General features: G+C 36.3%; 1 protein-coding gene across 3 annotated transcripts in view; it reads right to left on the bottom strand.

Moving 5' to 3' along the window:
* Positions 1-22,293, bottom strand: part of LOC124361801 (LIM domain only protein 3-like) — a 179,112-nt gene that overhangs the window by 47,223 nt on the left and 109,596 nt on the right. For all 3 annotated transcript variants that reach the window (XM_046815792.1, XM_046815785.1, XM_046815802.1), the window contains 3 exons: positions 18,609-18,720; positions 13,421-13,558; positions 11,577-11,702 (listed from right to left, as the gene is read on the bottom strand). In XM_046815792.1, coding sequence (XP_046671748.1) covers positions 11,577-11,702; positions 13,421-13,558; positions 18,609-18,720 — 376 coding nt within the window. The remainder of the gene's footprint in view (positions 1-11,576; positions 11,703-13,420; positions 13,559-18,608; positions 18,721-22,293) is intronic.

Raw genomic sequence — 22,293 nt, 5'->3', positions numbered from 1 at the left:
TCAGCACAGCAATATTTTTCATGAGGAATCAATACATAAACGTTTAAATCTAACAATAATGTTCATTGTAATATAATGAGCCGTGCAGTATATTATAAAAACTATTACTAAATAATGAAGTATTCATAAACATTACTGAACAAAAAAGGAGAACCCAAACAGGAGAAAATTATAAATTTTTCAAAATAAACTCTTTTTGAGGGTAGGTTAAACATTTGTAAAACATTGTAAAAGATTACAGCATTTTTATAAATATCCATTTTAAAAGAGATTTAAAAATTGTATGTACCCGTTAATACTTAAACCTGTCGATCTCTATCTTAGTTTGCACTTGTTTTCTTAAAAAAAATATCCAGTTGACAGTAAATAAACTAGAATTGGAAGTAAACCCACAAAGAACTAAAATTTTTAATTTAATTGACTTGGGCTACACAAACAAATTCGTGGATAATTAACACATTTTCCAAATCAAAGCCGTGCCAGGTATGTTTAAAACGAACAGAGAACGAGCGAGTAGCCTGTGGCTGGCACTTGTGGCGTACTGGCGGGGGGTGGGGTGGGGGTTACAAAAGGGATGAGTGGCTAAATATTGATATGAAATAAGTGGTCGTATTAAAACACGGCAGGCTCGGGTGATAGTGACAGTGTAATTGTTGAGCGAGTGAGTGTGTGTGACGGCATCACTTCTACCTGACAGACTGACGTGCGTTGTTACCATGTTTTACTACAGCTGCTGCTGTTTGTTGCTGCTTTGTTTTCATGGGCTACGACGAGAGGTGTATCACGCGGGTTACATCACTGCCGCTGTCGGTCTCGTTACCCCGCTAATAAACCAGCCACACACACAGTGATTGAGAGGCTATTGTTTACAGACATATAACATTAATAACGAAATATCATTGCTTCTGAGATTTTATCGTCTAACAAGATTTCCAAGTCAAGTTATAAATATCCAAACCACATTTTAGATAAATCTCCTGTAACGTTCATAAAAACACTTGAAAGTCTATCTAATACTATACTTTAAATATTCAAAATATAATCTGTAAATAACAAATTCTTTGATTAAAAACTTAATTGGTAGCACGGACTAATTGGATCACGCAAAATATTCTCACATATCAAGATATTAACAGAGATAAAAATGAACATAAACTTTGTAAATAAAGTTCACCGTAGTGGAGTACCATTTATAGAAACAAATAATTTAGTTTAATAAAATAATTTTACTAAAAAATAAAATAATTATAAGAAAAAATATTAATTTTAATAAAGATTATTTTTATAGTGGTTCAGGACAGATGGAAACACTTTCAAATAAAACTAAACATTGAAATAAATACACGTTTTTTATTTTTACCATACATAAAGCGTACGTTTTTCTTTAACATTTAATTTTAACACATTCTCCCTTCTATTGTTGCGAAAAAGAGTGAGACGGTCTGTCAGCTAATGTCCATTCATATATAATAGTGTTATATTATATTTCTTAATGTTTGACAGTACGTATACTTATACGTAATCCTCACTTTCCCAATATTATATTCACAGAATTACATCCTAAAGACGCGTGTAGTAACGGTGCTCTAGACCTCACATGCTGTATGAGCCACTTCAGTTCTAGTACTGGCCTGTTATTGGCTGATCGCCTCTTCTCTCATTATCAACCACTTGCCCGATATTGCCGCATGTCTGTCTGTCTGTCTGTCTACACGGCATAACTGTACATATTAATACGCGTAATCTACGTTGTACACAGGCTACGTTTGAAGGGCAGTCTTGGTCGACCTCGTTGTGCCATAAAAGAAGTTATATTTTTATCTCATACCATTTCTCAAAACTTTACTGAAAACAGCTGAAAATGAGAATTTCATAGGAATTGAAATTATAGTTGTAAAATTTATGCAAGTATAAAACTAAATTAAATAAATGTATGGTAATTCATTCGATGACATGTTTAAAGGTTTTAATGTCTCTTGTATCACTTAGATTATTCACGTCCTTTTAATACTTCAAAAGTAAAAGCGAAGATACACAAAAGTTCTTGGATTACCCGAGGAATTCTTATATCACGAGAAAAATTGAAATTTTTTCATTTAATATATCGCCAATCTGACAATGAAAATTTCAATACTTTTTACAAAGATTACAAAAGAATTTACAAAATAGTTATAAAGGCCACAAAAACTTATGACGTAGATTCAAAATTGAAAAACGCCAAAAACTTTTCAAAAACTGCTTGGCATATTATTAACAAATCAAAACCCACCATTCAAAGTAAAATGAGAAAAATAAACGAAAGGTTAACGATACATCAGTGTGTCCAAATTGAAAACTCAATCTCCCCTAAAATAAGAATGGACTATGGGGTACCTCAGGGATCCATTCTTGGCCCCGTTCTCTTTTTTATTTACGCTAACAATTTGAATAATATCATTCAAAGTGGAAATCTTGTTCAATACGCAGATGACACGACTCTTTGTATAAGGTCTAAGTCAAAAAATGACTTGGAAGTAGAAACCTACATGGAAATTAATTCATGCATTCAATGTTTTGAAGAAAAAAACCTTGCAACAAACAATCAAAAAACAAACTTCCTCAATTTCAACTTGCGGCAGCAAAAAAATGAAAATTCACCAGTGGTCATAGTGAACGATTCTCTTATAGAGGAAGTTGATTCTACTACATTCTTAGGAATTCACGTCGATAGAGGGCTGACTTGGAGTGATCATATTGACGTGCTATGTTCAAAAGTTGCCAATGGTATCTTTGCTCTGCGGAACCTAGCAATATATTATACTGAAAAATTATAAAAATGGCCTATTATGGGCTAGTATACCCACACTCTTCTTATGGAATAAGGCTGTAGGGTGGCTGCGCAAAATGCAAATTTGAAAGAGCCTTTTGGCTACAAAAGAAGGCAGACAGAATCATTGCAAATTTAAAAATTAGAGAGTCGTGTAGGGATACCTTCAGGAGTTTCGGATTACTGACTTTGCCCTGCCTCTATATCCTGGAGGTGGCCCTGTATTGTAGATACAAATGCGAATTGACACATGGTAGCGACGTCCACGGATATAATACGAGGGGAAGGGACAACCTGAGAGTTCACTCTCACAGAACGATGGCTTATGAACAACTTCCATCGCAGGTTGGTGTTAAAGTGATCAACAGACTCCCGGAGTGCATCAAAGAATTGGCAACAAAGAAACATTTCAAAGCTCGAGTAAAAGATATTTTAGTGTCGAATGCGTTTTATTCCCTTGATGAGTTCATGACAAATCGCTGGGAACGATAAAACTATCTCGTTAACTCTGTTGCCGAAATGACTAACATTTTTGTGTTGACGATTGTAAAAAAATGTTTAATTAATGTAACATTGGTCAAAATTGATGTTTTAAACTTCAACTTGTATTAGAATAAGTTAGACGCATGTAATACAATTGTAAAAAATTGTCTACTGCAATAAAGAAATTTTGAATTTGAATTAGAATCTCTCATGCTTTATCTTTCGTCGAGACTGATGGTTGGTTTTAGTATATCAAGCTAAGAAAGATGTGATCTCACAACAAAATAATTATATGAAACTTTAAAATTTGTTGATACCCTCCTATTACGACCCAATCAAAACTGTCACAGCTGACAATCAAATTATTCCTTATACACAAACCTACTTCCAATTTAAAATAGTTACTATATGACAGTTGACTATTGACCGAAAGAGTTCGTTTTTATTATGAAAATTTACAATTGTAAAATTTCTGAGTTTATAAAAGGTATAATAACTTGACCAACTCCAAATTACAATATATACTCAAATATTTAAAAAATATGAATGATATATCAATTTCTGCTTGATATTACTTTTATCGTTACATTTTCTTCCAGTAAGCAATATAGATTTTAGAACAACTCATATGGAAAATTGTATTACTATAGTCAGATATTAAATAGCAATTAGTTTTTGAGTGTGCATTAGTGTAAAAAGGTACGTAATACAAATTTCCAGTTAACTTTTAATTTACCAGAAACACTGTGAAACTGATCAGTCTCTGACCTATTATATTTGACCTAATACCCTTAGTATACGTTGTCTCACAATATTGAGCCAGGATATTCGCAATGTTGAGTGAATGAGTGAACACTACTGGGATCAACCGATATGGCGGCACTCGAAGGTGAGTGGGCCGGTATCAACAATCAGTAATATGCCAGCCGTCGCGGCGCACTAAGCATGGCTCAACATTCAGCACTTGAAGCTGAGTGGGCCAGCATCAACAATCAGTAATATGCCAACCACCGCGGCGTAATAAGCATGGCTCAACATACAGCACTTGAAGGTGAGTGGGCCGGCCATCATCAACAATCAGTAATATGCCAACCGCCGCGAAGTACTAAGCATGGCTCAACATTCAGCACTTGAAAATAAGTGGGCCGGCCATCATCAACAATCAGTAATATGCCAGCCACCGCGGCGTAATAAGCATGGCTCAACATTCAGCACTTGAAGATAAGTGGGCCGGCCATCATCAACAATCAGTAATATGCCAGCCACCGCGGCGTAATAAGCATGGCTCAACATTCAGCACTTGAAGATGAGTGGGCCGGTCATCATCAACAATCAGTAATATGCCAGCCGCCGCGGCGCACTAAGCATGGCTCAACATTCAGCACTTGAAGATAAGTGGGCCAGCCACCATCAACAATCAGTAATATGCCAGCCGCCGCGGAGTAATAAGCATGGCTCAACATTCAGCACTTGAAGATAAGTGGGCCGGCCATCATCAACAATCAGTAATATGCCAGCCACCGCGGCGTACTAAGCATGGCTCAACATTCAGCACTTGAAGATGAGTGGGCCAGCCACCATCAACAATCAGTAATATGCCAGCCGCCGCGGAGTACTAAGCATGGCTCAACATTCAGCACTTGAAGATAAGTGGGCCGGCCATCATCAAAAAACAGTAATATGCCAGCCACCGCGGCGCACTAAGCATGGATCAACATTCAGCACTTGAAGATAAGTGGGCCGGTCATCATCAACAATCAGTAATATGTCAGCCGCCGCGGAGTACTAAGCATGGCTCAACATTCAGCACTTGAAGATAAGTGGGCCGGCCATCATCAACAATCAGTAATATGCCAGCCGCCGCGGAGTACTAAGCATGGCTCAACATTCAGCACTTGAAGATAAGTGGGCCGGTCATCATCAACAAACAGTAATATGTCAGCCGCCGCGGCGCACTAAGCATGGCTCAACATTCAGCACTTGAAGATGAGTGGGCCAGCCATCATCAACAATCGGTAATATGCCAGCCGACGGGGCGTAATAAGTATGGCTCAACATTCAGCACATGAAGATAATCAACATTCAACACTTGAAGATAAGTGGGCCGGCCATCATCAACAATCAGTAATATGCCAGCCGCCGCGGCGCACTAAGCATGGCTCAACATTCAGCACTTGAAGATAAGTGGGCCGGCCATCATCAACAAACAGTAATATGCCAGCCACCGCGGCGCACTAAGCATGGCTCAACATTCAGCACTCGAAGATGAGTGGGCCGGCCATCATCAACAATCAGTAATATGCCTGCCACCGCTGTGTGCCATGCCTGATTGACCTGATGCCTGATAAAAATAGAAAGTTATATTTATGATAAAAGATAAATGTAACATTTTAAAGCGAACTGTTTGGACAGAAAGAAGAGTTAAACATTCTATATATTAGTAATCTTTTTTGGAAACTACTATAAAAATGTGGAAAACTATAATGAAAAAGTTTAAAAAAATGTGATTCATATTAAATTACTACTTGTTTACCAACATGTTTTAATATTTGTATTTGTAGCAAACAGCATAAACTAGCGATTAATTAATAAAAAATATTGATCTATATCCTCAAGCAGGATTTATTTAAGGCAATTAGCTCAAACTTAAATGCAGATGTTTTAACTATGGTCTTATCTTTTGCAGACGTTTTTGGTATATAAACAGATTTTCATACAGTTGAAAGGAATTAGGAATTATCACGGAATTTAGCTTGGTAACCAGGAAACTGAGGAACATAGGTTCCGAACGACTTATCAACAGTTTAAACATATTCTGCTATATAAATTTGTAGACAGTAAGTAAGACATTATAGTGATTGGGTTATTACATAAAGATTTAATACTTTCAGTGCAGGTATTTGGACTAAGATCTAAAACCATCCAACTTATACCAATAACACTTTTAAATAATCAGACATGTGCCTGTATTTATAATACCTTGTATAAAATGCTTAGCCAGTAAGGTACAACAGATTGTTGATGAATCTTCCGTGGAATAGAGGACGAATATTGTTTATTTTCATGATTTTTGGATCCTTCACCAAACAAACAGCACGACATTCTTTGAACGTGACACAAACAGAACCAAATGGCGAGTGAATGTTGACACCGATAAACCGTTTAGTGATCGCGATCGCGGCCAAACAACGTTTAACCGCCATTTGTAAGCGAGCTAACGTTATCACATTTAATATTTGGGAACTGTGTTAACTGGATTGGCCGGTGTAATCGTTTAAAAAGCCGCGGTACCCATCGCCCGTCCTGTCACGGTCAATTCAATTTGTGCTAATGACGAGGCATTCATTATCCCAAGTGACGTCATTAATTAAATTAATTCGTCGGCATTATAGCACGTCGGTCGGCGCCTGATTAACACCTACGAGTCCCGACCTTGTAGTTAGTTTTCGGGCAGCTATTTCTATCGGATATTGGGCAATTGATCTGGCTCTTATTGCAAAGCTCTCCCTGTGATCACATGATATACGTCTTTGATACGGCTAAAGTAAGTTTTGAAACCTGTATGTAAAAGTTACCATTTTGTGTTTTAATTTCAGTAATCGTAATTTCATTTAAACAATTGGAAATGGGAATATGAGGGTTTTTTAAATATTTTTGGATTTGTTGAAGGATACAAATAGAGTTGTACGTAAAACGTAATGACATCATTCTCCTAGTTTCCTCATCCAGGCGTTATCAGAAGGCCAGTCGGACCATAGCACGTGTATTGTGACAGTCATGTGTGAACCAGTCCAAAGCGGGGGAAAATAACTTAGGATTTCCCTCGTACCATATACGTAAATAAATTTTGTGAGATACGTAAACCGATTGTTTAAAGCTGATCACTCTGTAAAACAAGGTCTTCTATGCTCTGACAAGAATAACTGATAGCAACATTTGTTGGTTCACATTGCTTGCGCAATTAACGTCTCTGGATACATTGTGTAACTCCCGTGTATTTAGAGACTGTGGAGAGCTCTCCAGATGGCGAGGTGGACATATTTCAAGAAGCAGTGCTGCGACGCTGTGTGAAGTGGAAGACTGACGCCAGTTATAACAAAGGCCAAGTAAACCTCAGAATTAAAAATTGGAATGTTTGTTATTTTCAACATAATATGGGATCCCTAAATCCCTATCTTCAATCTCTATATCTATAATTAAATTTGTCTAAACCTCTACGAAACAAAGAGATTAGTAAAACGCTTTGAAATTTTGCCCTAATTTATACGGGATTGTCTAAAAATGTGCGTCTGAGATTATTTGGATAATGTCTCTTTGTCCCTGAACTGAATAATGAATAAGTAAAATTTAGGCTAAAAGTAGTTTAAAAATTTAGGCTTATCTTAACAGTCGAAAAGTGTATGTTTGTATCAATGATTGATTTTCATTCATAAAACATCATCAGTATCTGCCTACATGTTATTATGTGGTCAAGACAAATAAGATAAGTTTGAAGAATATCCAGCAGAAAATGATATATGTATTGTATAAATAATAACATTTAATAATCGATTTGCAGCCAAAAGATTCCCTAAGAGGAAAAATCGATCGTTACTACGAACATAATTTTGAATTGTTAAAGTAAGACTGAGTTTACTTTTATCCTTGTTAAACCGCATAATATAAGGCACAGTTTAAAAATTAATAAAAGACAACAATATGTTCGAAATTATGGAATTTATCGTATAACCAAATTAATAGCAAAATGGAATGATATTATTTCCGTTCTTTAATAAAAAAATAAAATATTAATGGAGCAAGCGAGTGTGGACTACACAGTACATAAATAAATTAAAGTCTCAGTTTTATATGTTTTTTCCAAATATATTTTACATTAATATAATTTTGTAAGCAAAGTAAATTAATCTAAAATATATAAATTGCCTTTTTATATATACTCATAAACACGTTACTTTACATTCTATTTTACGCACCGTGTTATACAGTAGTTGTTTTCTTAGTCTCTCGTTATTTTCATGAAATCACAAAAGATATTTTCATATTGTCAAAAAATGCTTAATTTCAACCGACAGAAAGGAAATGAAATGTGCTTTATTTACTAGTATTCTTTACTCCTCTTCTTCAACTTGATTGAAAAAGTGAATTTTGGCTCATTGTGTTAGGGTGATGAATTAATTACAGCATCAGTGGTAAAAGGGACTATATTTTTTTGAAATAGCTAATGGGTAACGTTAGTACAGTAACAACTAATGGACCTAACAAAGAGCCTCACAGACCGCAACCTTGAAATAGGCTGAACTTTATTAAATATCACACGCAAATCACTAACGCATGGTATAGGTTAGTTCTATTAATAAGATCTAAAACAAATTAACTTAAAAGTATTTACACCTTCATTTAGTATTTTTGCATTTGATGCAAGGACTTACAAACTTTCATTAAATTACAAGCGATATACTACGTCAATATAAAGTGTATTACATTAACTACTCATAGTAACGGTGTTCATACATTTTAGTGCCGGAGAGTTTAACATTTTGAGCTTATATAGCAATACAATGACATGTTTGTAATATTCACCGCATGTCTAAAACAAGAATAGATATCGATTCAACGATTACAAAAAGCCAGAGTTTTTATATCGGTGAAAACAACAATCTAAACGAAAGAAGACTTTCAAGCTGTTTTTGTTGTGTTGTCTTATAAAAGAACATCACTTTGGCGGTGGAAACCGCGTTAACAGGTTAAAGAGATCAAACAGCAGTAGCAGCAGGGTGGCGGTGGGGAGGGGGGTGGGTGTTTTAATTGGCCCGTGTTATTATACAGCTGGCATTCTTTATTGGAACAACAGAACACGGCGCGGCACGGGTCAGCGGGGATTCGCAAAACATGCGTTTAATTAATTCAACAATGAGAGGAGCTATGATTAGTGTGGCAACCTACCGACACTTACTAATTACCGCTGCGATGGTATCGACCTACACCGTGCACAGTGCACACTGCATGTGCGAGCGCAGCAATCAAATATTAATCTGCCCGCCCTGTCTAGTATTTTTAATTAAAAACTGCCAAATTAATAGCAAAATGGAATGATATTATTTCCGTTCTTTAATAAAACAAAATAAAATATTAACGGAGCAAGCGAGTGTGGGCTACAATTTAATTAAAACTAACGTCGTGGTCGGCCGTTGTCAAAAACAATTAATTTGCGTATTTTTGATTGCAAACTACTGCAGATTTTTACTGGCATTTTCCAACTGAGGGAACGAGTCATTGATTGGCCAAAGGGTGGAGGCAGTGTTTAAATTATGACACACCATAATGGTAATAGTTCCTCCATAAACATATAGACAATAATATTAGATTCATTTAATACTATGATTGATTTCAACTATGAAAACAATACGTTGCTTAAGCTGATGTTAACATAAGATCAAACTAGAGCTTTATATAACACTAAAATACTACAAAGAATTGTAAATAAAACACGAAAAACATTTTCTTGGTTAATAACGTTTTATGCTATAAATCGATCCTTGATTAAGAACATTTAAATTTTGAGGTAAACCTAAAAAGACCATTTAAAGGCCTTTGGAAGTATTTTCAATTATTATAGTTTATTCTAAACTGTATGATATAAAATAGTGATGTTCCGTGAAAGAGAGTACGAAGTACTCCTCATTCCGTTATAAAAAACAGCAATTAATGTTTCATTTCTTCATTTAGAATTTATGTGGAACAATGTCTCCGACTCTATTTCATTATTTAACGTGTGTGAGAAATATATGATCAGTAATAGGCTAAAAGTTGTATGATCGGTGAATCCGTTTTAGGTTAGTTATTAAAATAATAACAACCATTAGGTGCCTTCCATGCTGACAGGAATAATATTATTTTTATAGTTTAAAACTACATTGGCTATATTTAAAGTAGAACTAAGGTCGTCTTGAAATCATAGCCGAGGAAACACTGCTGCAAATACCAATGTTTTACTGCGTGCGAATGGCAAAAGGGAAATAAATGTTTTTGTACATAAATATGTAATTTCTTTACGCCACACTTCATTAAAAAACATGGCATTTCCTAAAGTCATAAGCCATACGTAAATATCTATAACATATTTTTGCCTTATATTTGACTTGGGCCTGATAACAATATTGCCCAAATGAGCTACTCCAGATAGCTACCATTTCTTGAAGAGTGGTAAAAACATTTTTTATATTTGCCTTATCTTCAGGGAAGGTATCTTAAAAGATCATGACTCGAAAAACAACCTAACCTAAAAAACTATTAACTTAGGCGTTTCCTTTAACGCAGTATGAGTAGATGAATACCCAATTAACGATTAACGACAATTTAATGAGGAGCTTTGATGGTCGTAGATGTCCTTTTCATAACAGCCATAAGTACTTTGTATGATGCCTTTAAACTGCCTCGAGCATATCTGTCTATTAATAGACTCCAGAGCAAGATACTGAGTTCATCATTGTTATTATTATTATTGTTTTTCTCGTTTTTTTGTACATCGACTTTTGTATTTTTTAAGAGATGGCGCATGGCTACATGTTTATTTTAATACACAACTGATGCTACCATAAATTCAGGTAAAGAATCACAACTTAACAAAGTACCCAAAAGGGCACCTAACGATGTACAAGTACAAGCACACATAAAGTCGGCAGCGGTAGTAGCGCCGCCCCTTGCCGCACAAATGGCCGGACGGGACTATCAATAAAAGAGTGGCGAGATTGTGAAACTTGCCGCAGTAAACCGACCCATAAAACGGGCCGAGAAAATCAACAGTTTATACTGAACGCACTAAAAGCTTCTGGAATTAAGGCCCTTAGCCCTAAATCACATTGTTTCAAAGTTCGCACCGGCACGGGCCACAATAATATCGCATTTTATTGCTTTTCTTTTCAGACAGACACATAAAGAATTCGCTTTACTTCTTGATCGACGGCGGCGGTAGCCGGGCGCATGTTTGTATCTAATGATCCACACTGGTAAAATATCAAACGTAAAAAAGTTCTAAAAAATTAAAATGTTCTTGCATTTTTTATGATATTATATGTTGATGAATATTGTATTTTATTTATTTTTCTATTTATATTCGTCACGAGTTAGTATTGTATGTTTATTATAAACTGTTATAAGCCATTTATAATTTTTTGTGAGTTTTAACAGGAAATTTGAATATATAATTCTGAGTTAAAAATAGCAGTACATAATCATACACATTACTGAAATGAAACGACAAGTACTTCGTGAGAGAAAGTTGGCTAACCTGTGGTTGCATTGCTGACACGCGAAACACTCCAGGTGGTAGACATTGTTGCGGGCACGCATCACCATCTCGAACGCTGGAATGACTTTGGAGCAAGCTGCGCAGTAACCTGTACTCCCAAACAGCCTACAACAACAGAAAACATGATACAACTTAAAGATGAGACATGGGAGCCTAATAACAATTATTAATATTAATCTAATTACATTAAAATTCTTTTACATTTGCCGATATATTACAAGGTATGTTGAGATTGAGATTTGCATCGTTATTAACGGTAACCTAGAAAAATACGGATTATAATTTAAAAATATAACGATATATATATATAAAACATCTATGTTTGTCATGACGTTTGATGCGTCGCTAGACTTCTGTAGGAAACGTCCACCGAATATATCGGTGTCTTAAACATCATTGTTACGTTTCCCCCGTATATTTTCATTAGTGTTCAGCAAGAGGAAGGGTGGAAAGAAAAACTTATTTATCATGAAGACTGAATAGTTTTGGGAAATCAAGTATTGTTACAATTAATTATACAGTACGGTTAAGTTGTAATATATTACACAGTATCTGGGAATTGATTTCTGAATTTAAGATTGTTAAGGATAACGTTATGGACGGAAACATTGTTATGGATAACGTTCTAGTCAATAGGTTTTATAGTGACAAGTTACATATTCAAGAATATAATTAAATATCACTATTTTTGTTTGTTCAGATGTAAGGGCTTTTGTAGCCATACTGGGACATAAACTCCAGTGATATCAGAGTTCACTGACATGCTCGTATTTCCGTGTCTTGTTGAATTGTTCGTGCGTGATACCAATTCTAATAGAACAAACTTCAATATACAATAGGACTCAGTTAAAAATGATTGGTTTCAATCAGACACATATCCAAGAGAGAACAAAGAGGGTACCCAGCACCCGGCAAGTAGTGGCTGAGAGTGGAGCTATCAGCTGATTGTATTGGGGGAGTCCACAACGCAAATACAACTTGGTTTTAATTCTCGTCGATGCTCGTAATTGGCAGGAGGGGGGGGGGTACTTTACTGAATTGGCTGCGTAATTAACGGCGGCAGTCCGAGTTGATATTTATCTGGGACTGCGACGATGTTTGCTCGCACAACTTGCGCTGTTGATATAAAGATGGCTGCGGCGCACCGCTATACAAACAGAGGATGGCTTCGGGAAAGCCTTAAGGAAAACAGTCTTACCGGCCTCGAGGCAGGCACAGCTGAGACCCCGGTAAACATACAGTAACTGCCCCGGCGTGAGTTACAACTGCTAGCGTTACAACACATGTGCAATTATTTATGGTTGAAAATAAGGTGTGCTAATACACGCTAGTTAGCACTCAGCGGAAAAGCTAGGAAGTTGCAAGTAAGCGATAAGAAGAATACTTCTTATCCCTGAAACATTGTCTGCTTTAATACCAAGACAGTGTTTATATGGATCATAAAAATCATGTAAATCCATTTACGTATTAAAAATCTCAGTAAATTGAATAATTGTGCCAAAATGATCAATACTGTAAAAGTGGTCCACATGACGTGATGTGCATTGCTCACATAGGTATTTCTAAGATTGTCATGAAATAAAGAAGCATTTACAAATAATCGTCTTCTAATTATAATATAATTAAAACAGGAATACTATAGATTCTGATAATTTTATTAATGCCTAGTAATATGAAGTAACTTGTGAAATTAAAGGCAAGCATAAAATTATTGGAAAAGTTATTATTATAAAAGTTTATAATTTTTGACCACAGTTCTTAACGTTTTGAAATTATTAATGAGCACTTGCATAATGAACTTAAATGTAAATAATTAAGTATACCTTAAGTAATCTCTCTTGCAGAGGATGAGATTAGCCTTGGTGTAGAGAGTTGATCCAACTTCGCCCAGTCTACAATCGCAGCAGCCACACTTGAGACAGTCCTCGTGCCAGTATAGGTCTAGAGCCTTCAATAGGAACCTGAAATATAATATCTGGTTTAGCTTTGTTGTTGAAGATAGATCCAACTTCGCCCAGTCTACAATCGCAGCAGCCACACTTGAGACAGTCCTCGTGCCAGTATAGGTCTAGAGCCTTCAATAGGAACCTGAAATATAAGAGCTGATTTAGCTGTGTTGTTGAAGATAGATCCAACTTCGCCCAGTCTACAATCGCAGCAGCCACACTTGAGACAGTCCTCGTGCCAGTATAGGTCTAGAGCCTTCAATAGGAACCTGAAATATAAGATCTGGTTTAGCTGTGTTGTTGAAGATAGATCCAACTTCGCCCAGTCTACAGTAGCAGCAGCCACACTTGAGACAGTCCTCGTGCCAGTATAGGTCTAGAGCCTTCAATAGGAATCTGTAATATAAGATCTGGTTTAGCTTTGTTGTTGAAGGTAGATCCAAAATAGCACATTCTACAGTCATAAATTATAAGACCACGTCTGCTACAAACTACCCTCAAGCATTCATGTTTTGAGGTCCTTGGCAGAATACTGCCCTATTAAGGTTTCGAAGACGGCTTATTATAGCTTGATTTATGGCACATCTCACTTACGGGCTGGTGTTGTGGGGTGCTTGCGCCAACATACAGTCCCTAAGAGTGTTTAAAATTGCAAAAATTGCTTTTGAAGGACATGTGTATCTATGTATGTGAGAATTATGAATTATAGTATGGAAGTATAAATTTCTGTTTAAATTACTGTAACATGACGTTTGCTATACAACTGTATCTCAATAAACACATGATTATGGTTATTATGATCACGTAGACGATGGGTTCAATCTCTGCCCTCCTCTACTGTCACAACAATAACACAAGCAGTCGACATGAGACAAGACTTTTCAATAAGAAGTTTAACAGATACGGCTTGAGTTAGCGTTGAAGTAGATGCATGGACATATTTTAAGATCAAAAAACTTTAATGTCTTAAATTTTTTGAACGTGGGTTGGCAGAAATAGTAATCTCACGCTGAACGTAAATTGGTAAGAATAAGCAGTGATTAATTTATTTTGTTTTTATGAATGACCCGACAGAAATTTCTTAAAATAGTGAAGAAATCCGTCAGTCTGTACTATAAGTCCTGACAGAAAGGTCCCTGAGACATGAATCTTGATAGATTAAATTCGTCTTGGTCCAAGGAAGAACTCTATTGATTTTGGTTTTGAGATCAAAAGGTTTGCTTGAAAGACAACAAAGTTACAGACCGAAATGTTACAGTTAGTTAAGTAAAGAGTTTTGTTACGTTCATTTTATCGAATCCGTTAATATTGGGGTATATCAATTATTAATATACATAATATATATTTTCATACAACATCTTTCCTTTATTTCATTTACTAGCGGTATCGCACGCGCTTTTGCAGGCATTGAATCCTGTATGAGCACTTCTGGTTCGAGTAAATTATATTTCCATGACAATGTTGAGTTTGTTTTCTTGTCACGATCAAGAAAATATGTTAAAAAGTGTGTATTTACGGCCATTACAATGCACTCCTCTGGCTAATATATATATATATACACAGCTCTGAAAAGCCTACTTTTGTCAAAAGACAACTGAAATTTATTTCAAAACAGTCTGTAAATGTATAGTAAAAGGTAGAATTTTTTTTTTCTTTTTTATATCTGCTCTGCTAGTAACTATAGCAGTTACCCGCTGATAGCACAAATTTTAGTTCTACTACTGTAGTACTACTTGTCCAAGGAGTTTCACGTGTATGACTATTGCTGGTTCGAGTGAATTATAATTCCGACGTCGATGTTGAGCTTGCCTTGTTGCCACGATCAAAAATTATATATTTATGACCATTGTAATTTACCGTGTTCTTAGTATTTTTTCCATACTTGATTTTGCCTTGTTTCCCGATCAAGAAAATATATATATCACAGATCATAGAAGCCGACTTCTGTCAAAAGGAGTTTTATAACAGACTTTAAATGTATAGTAAAAGTTAAATAGTAACTTTGTCTTTTATATCTAATTCTTAATACTTGCTAAAAATGTACAGTTAACGGAAATTAACAATAGCAATATTTACCTGTTTGTTTCTTTCTAAACTAAACAATATTTTTAATATTTTAAAACATTTAGAGCTAAAATTGTTTCATTAGTTCAAAAGCACAGTCCAGCGAATTTTAATCTAGCATAGTTCTTACAGACTGCTTAAAAGGGAGTATTCGAAATAAAATTCGGACTATCTTATGTTTTATGACATTTTCTGCGGTAAATTTCTAAGCTACTTACCTAATTGCTAAAATCTTAAAACAACGGCGTGAACACTAACGGTTAGTCCTTAGAGAACTTAAATCTATAAATATGTAAACAAATTGAAAATAGTGGTTAAATGAATTTAATAAAAGGTTGTGCTGTCATAAAGCAATGGTTACTCAGAACAGTTGGTTACATTTGACAAGATCTTTAAATTAATATTTTAGAAATTTAGAGACCAAGATGGGATTTTTTGCTACTTTAAAGACCAGTGGGGCGTAGCCGGGAGGGATTTTCGTACTATGAATAGGCCTATACCCAGGGAGTGTACGAATGCTCATGTAAAATTGTCGTACAATCGGTTGAGTAGTTTGCCATATAATACATTGTGTAATGAATACAGCTATATAGGGTATCTCTGTGTGTACGCTAATCGTATAAGCTACAATGATCAGAGTTTCTTATCTGAAGTAATTTCAGCTAATTATAATTTGGTGAAATGAATGAAGTAAATATCCTTTGTTTAGTTTGTTTTTGGCGATAGAAGTATTGTGAAAGAAACCGGATTTTCCGGACATTTGCTGTTTTACAGTGGACGATGGCAAATGTAAAGTAAAAATACTACAAGACGGTGGCAATACATGACGCAGTTGTTCACGAGGACAGCGAGGGGTACAATGTCACACGGTTTGTGTACACACTGTGTGGTGATAAAACTGGTAAATAACGTGGCAAACAACTGCACGTGACTTGCCCGACACTCGGCTGATCACGGCCGCCTGAACTGTGTTGTCTCTCGCTTCCCCGCCCTTGCGCCGCGGCCTCTACTAACACAACTAACAGCGAGGGGTACAATGTCACAGGGATTGTGTAAAAACTCCACACTGTGTGGCGATAAAACTGGTAAATAACGCGTCAAACAGCAGCACGTGACTTGCCCGACACTCGGCTGATCACGGCCGCCTGACCTGTGTTGTCTATCGCTTCCCCGCCCTGCGCCATGGCCTTTACCATCACAACTAACAGCGAGGGGTACAATGTCATAGGGATTGTGTACAAACTCCACACTGTGTGGCGATAAAACTGTTAAATAACGCGGCAAACAGCAGCACGTGACTTGCCCGACACTCGGCTGATCACGGCCGCCTGACCTGTGTTGTCTATCGCTTCCCCGCCCTGCGCCATGGCCTTTACTATCACAACTAACAGCGAGGGGTACAATGTTACAGGGATTGTGTACAAACTCCACACTGTGTGGCGATAAAACTGTTAAATAACGCGGCAAACAGCAGCACGTGACTTGCCCGACACTCGGCTGATCACGGCGTCTGACCTGTGTTGTCTTTCGCTTCCCCGTCCTGCGCCATGGCCTTTACTATCACAACTAACAGCGAGGGGTACAATGTTACAGGGATTGTGTACAAACTCCACACTGTGTGGCGATAAAACTGTTAAATAACGCGGCAAACAGCAGCACGTGACTTGCCCGACACTCGGCTGATCACGGCCGCCTGACCTGTGTTGTCTATCACTTCCCCGCCCTGCACCATGGCCTTTATTATCACAACTAACAGCGAAGGGTACAATGTTATAGGGATTGTGTACAAACTCCACACTGTGTGGCGATAAAACTGGTAAATAACGCGGCAAACAGCAGCACGTGACTTGCCCGACACTCGGCTGATCACGGCCGCCCAACAACTCATGAACTGTGTAGTCTCTCGCTTCCTCGCGCTGCGCCGTGATTAAAAATCATATTACTTTGGTGCCTAATTTAGAATTAATTGAATTGTCATATAATTATCAAATATATCAAGTAAAATGTAGGTGCAATAGATGTATGTAATCAGTTTCCTGTATAAAATACAATAGTAAGTACTAAAAATAGTAATCTTATTCTTAACGCATCAAAATTACTATTTACGTTACGGTTGTTTAATTTTACACTAGAAGTTTTTGTACTGACCATAGGATAATAACAAACATGTACACATAATCATATACACTTAATCAAACCTGTACAAAAGATATAATGCTATAAAATAGCCTTTAACTACATTAGTGTAGCTAAATGCATGTATTATAGCCGAATAGTAGTTGTGAAATAGCTTAAAAACTTCAAAGGTATTTTACTGTTTATAATATTTTGTATACAATGGATGAGTAATTTTACTCGAAATAAATCTTTTTAGTAGTTTTGGCATGGGTTTATTCAGAAGGGTTAAAGCAGATTGTATACGCCACATAAGTAGTTTTAGCAGTAAAAGAAATACTGTTCTGTCGTTCCTATGTCTTTCACTGTAGTGTAATATCAACAATTATATTATTGCACATAAACAAGAACGATGTTTCTTCAGTCCGTGTGAAAAATCTATAATACCCTGACGATGGTATTAAAATTTGAACAAGCTGTTGAGGCATAGCAAGTATAAGGCATACTTACTCTACTTTCAAGTATTAACAACCTCCAACTGAACGGATTTATCATTTTAATTGAATACAGGGATCTAACAGGAATTTCAGAATCATATACGCTATTGTAAAGTAAAAAGATTTTTCATTGTTGGATAGGATGAAAATATGTAAGATACCTAGACTAGATAGTGATTTGCATACTTGCATAAGTCTTTGAATTATGGATTCTACAAGTATGTGTGGTAAAATGTTTTATGTAGCAAAATAAGACAAAACTTTGTTTCGCATGCCAAATCAGATGATTTTTGTTGCATATTGATGTTTATCCTTTTCAAGATTCTTGGCTCAGCACTGATTTCACAAATCACACAAATACTTACTCCTGTGATTACGCTGTTTCGTACCTCTCTGTGATGTGTTTGCCACAACCGGCACATTCCTGGGTGCCCGTGCTGCTCGTGCCGTTGGTCGTCACACTCTTGGGCGCCTGGGACTTGACGTCCAACGTCAGCCTCCCTGTAACAATGGCACAGCCCCTGTCAGTCAACCTTGTCACTATGTCATACCCTGACTTATGTCGTACAAAACGTATGGATTGCGTTTTGGTGTAATTTTGGGCGTCTTTATATGATGAGATAAAAGTAAATTTAAATGGGAAAATTAAATTTTCGATTGTAATTCATATAGTTATAAAAATGTGATTTCTTAAACTATAACTAATAACTATGGCATCTGTAACTAACACTAATATTAAATAATCTCGTATGACAATGATCCATGTTCATAAATTTTAATTTATATCTCAATAAAAGGCTCTTGAAGAGTTGTAAAAGCCGAAAAGTGATGTAGCATTCTAGTGAAGACACTGGAAACAAATACTTTTAGTGTTCAAAACGACGTCACTACTTTTCAATATTGCTTCGTGCACAAGCAAAACACGAAGCAACAAAACCCGTTCTTTCCAAATGAGAGGAGACATAATTATTTTACTCCTTGAATACTTTAATGGAGTATTTCTTATAGTAAAAAGAGAATCTTGAGAGACCAGTAACTCATCCTCAAATAATGTATAGACTTAGTTTCTTAGTTCTATAATGATCCAATACATCCTACTAAATAATCTAAACACCCCAGAACAAAATTTGAGAGGATTCATGGAATCATCAATGTTTTCAAGATAGTGTTACAGCTGTGACATATTTTCGATACATTTAATTAGTTTATATAGAAGTTCTTAAAATAGAAACATAACGGAGTATGATACTTCAGGCTCTGGCGGTAAAGCTATCAAACACTGAGAAAGAACGTGAGTGAGGTTAGATCACACAGACTACAAACCCTACACCAACCCAACACAAAGAACACGAGACAATGGGCCGTAATCCTATAGTCGGGTTATCAGAGTCACCAATTAGAAGGCAAGTTTAGCTTCCCTCTCGCGTGCCGTCCTCTGCTCTATCCAGCAGCTATTTGCACGCAATTACCCAAGTATTTAGCGCCCCCCCCCCCCCACCACAAGATTACGCTTATTATCTCTCGGCTACCTCCAGACCTAATTACCTCTAATGCAATGGCTCGGCCACCACGTCCGCCTGGGTTCCGGTAAATCTGATTTATGCGGAGTGGAATTGGGGTTGAACATTTAAGAAAGTACCGCAGACATTACAGGAAAGCTAATCGATCATTTATTACTACGACGAAGTCATATGAGTTACAATTCTGTAGTGCAAGTACGTTGGTGCGCCTCTGTGCATTCTCTTTCATATAGAATAAAGTACTTTAAACATTTACTGCAATTATATAATCTTCGATTTCATTTAATTTTATCTTAATATCGTACATAAAATACTTTAATTGTCGAATATGACTGTTGCTATATAATTTATTTATTTTGAGGGTTACACTAAGTTAACTTCACCTACAACAACACAAATAACTTTCTCGTATTTTATAAAAGGTAGTTAATTCCAAAACTACTCAACATGCAATTGAAACTAATTTAAACTAGAACTGAAAGTTGTAGTTTTAAAATTAAATTCTAGTACAAATGTTGATTACAAGAGTTTAACTCTATTTGAATTTCTTTATCACGTCTTAGCTTCATTGTGAAAAGTAAATTGTGGAATATTAGTTATCTCACGCGTAGACTACTCACAACTTGAATATTCTATTATCATAGTTTAAGCCTCCACCGCTGCGCTGCGCTGTCGAGAACTTGTTCGATAAGTTAGCGCTACAATGTCCAACTCGGGGGAACTCCACTCACCTGACGTCACTGTTGGCGGGTTGACGGAACTTTTCAAAGACCCTGCGCCTGACTAGGTGCGCCGTAATTAATTAAAGAGCCGGCCAGAGTGGGGCTGTCCAACTACAAACATTAATCAAGCGTTGAACAATGCAGAGAATCCGCCTCAATCTTAACATATTCAACTAATTACCGGGAAATAACCGGGGTAAATTAATGCTTTGAGGCGGAGAATGCGGCGAATACTTGGTACAAAGTGAGAATGTTGCAAAGAGCGCGTTGACGGTTAAGCGGTGTGCGGTGTCGTTCGCTGCGCTCGCAGCTCTCCCCACTCCACCCGTCCTACGACCACTTCAATATTGACACTAAATGCCCTGTATTTATGTCCCGCCTTGATGTGGCCGCTGCCCTCTTGCCTTAACCCTTCATGAAGCCACTTTTGTTTGCCAGACGGTTCTTCGGAATGTTTAATCAGACGGAAGATGAAGGTTTTGTTAATGAAAGTACGAGCACAATATGAGAGGACAGAATTAATTACGTCATAAGTAACTCATAAACAATTGCAAAAATGTGTTTGGGAACCCTGAAGTTTTAAAGACATTTATTGTTCGAATTTACAAACTTATATTATTTTATGCTCATTCAAAAGTTTACGATTTTACAAATATTTTGTATAACCTAACAAATATCAGAAGATGACAATGAAATGAAACGTCTGTTTTATTTGTACCAAAAGGATAACTTTGGAAATATGACAATATTTAATTTCATGTAACTGGTCATGTAAAATATTGTTCTACACAAAATAATAAATTTAGTATCAACATCATATCAGACTACCGATATTCCTTACAACATAACAATGTGTTTCAGGATTTATTTCTTATTGAAGAATATGGTAGCAGTAATCCCTCAAGGTAGCCCGCATAAAATTAAGAAAATCGACTTTCTACTCTAAACATTTATCTGGGGAGAAATATGGGGAAAATATTCATAAAAAATTCATATGGCTATTTTTATAACATACAGTGGAGTAAGTGTGTATGAAGTTCAATTTACAGTAAGTGTTAGGGTATCGTAGTAGCGTGGGGAGAGGGAAGTGCAGGGTAGTGGAAGGGGGAATGCGGGTAATTTTGTGGTACATCAGTGTAACCTTGTTGTGAACGTTAAACTCTGCGAGTGGTGTAAATAAACTGAGCTGCTGCAGACAAAACGATTACCACCCCTTGAGTTCTCAAGAATTAATAAATAAGCACATCAGGTACATTGGGCACCTGAAGGAAACACGTTAGATTTAATGTGCAGCTGCCATTTTGATATATCAGATTGAAGTGATGTCGCTATTTTTTAAAGTTAATTTTTATAAAACATTCGTTTTGAAGATTCTGCTAATAAATGGTACCAAATATTTAAAAGTCACCCTTCAGGAATGGAAGGGATTTCTACTAATTGAAAGATTGTTATGCATTTAATTTGTTTCATATGGGGCCGTTTAAAAGTACGCGCTTTCCGTTTAATCGGGTTTTAATAAAAAAATAACGTGTAAATTTAGAAAGTAGTAAATATAGTGGATAAACATACACTCCAATCTGTTTGGTTATATACCGGTTGTCCCACGAAAAGGTTTAAACGTTTGATTTGATATTACTTGTCCATTTATGCACCGAACATTTTCAAAGTACACAATTCATTAATTAGGTTTTAAAATATTCTGTGAAAATTTATGTTCTCTAGCAATTGTTGAAACAAAATGGTGGCGTATTGAAAATGTTACCGTATTTGCTTTCTATAAAAACTTTATTTCTTGAATTACCTGATTTGATTACTGCATTGCAGTTTTAACG

Source organism: Homalodisca vitripennis, chromosome 1 (genome assembly GCF_021130785.1).
Source record: "Homalodisca vitripennis isolate AUS2020 chromosome 1, UT_GWSS_2.1, whole genome shotgun sequence".
Lineage (NCBI taxonomy): Eukaryota > Metazoa > Arthropoda > Insecta > Hemiptera > Cicadellidae > Homalodisca > Homalodisca vitripennis.
Note: the sequence above shows the minus strand (reverse complement) of the source record. Positions and strands in the feature narration are given on the sequence as shown.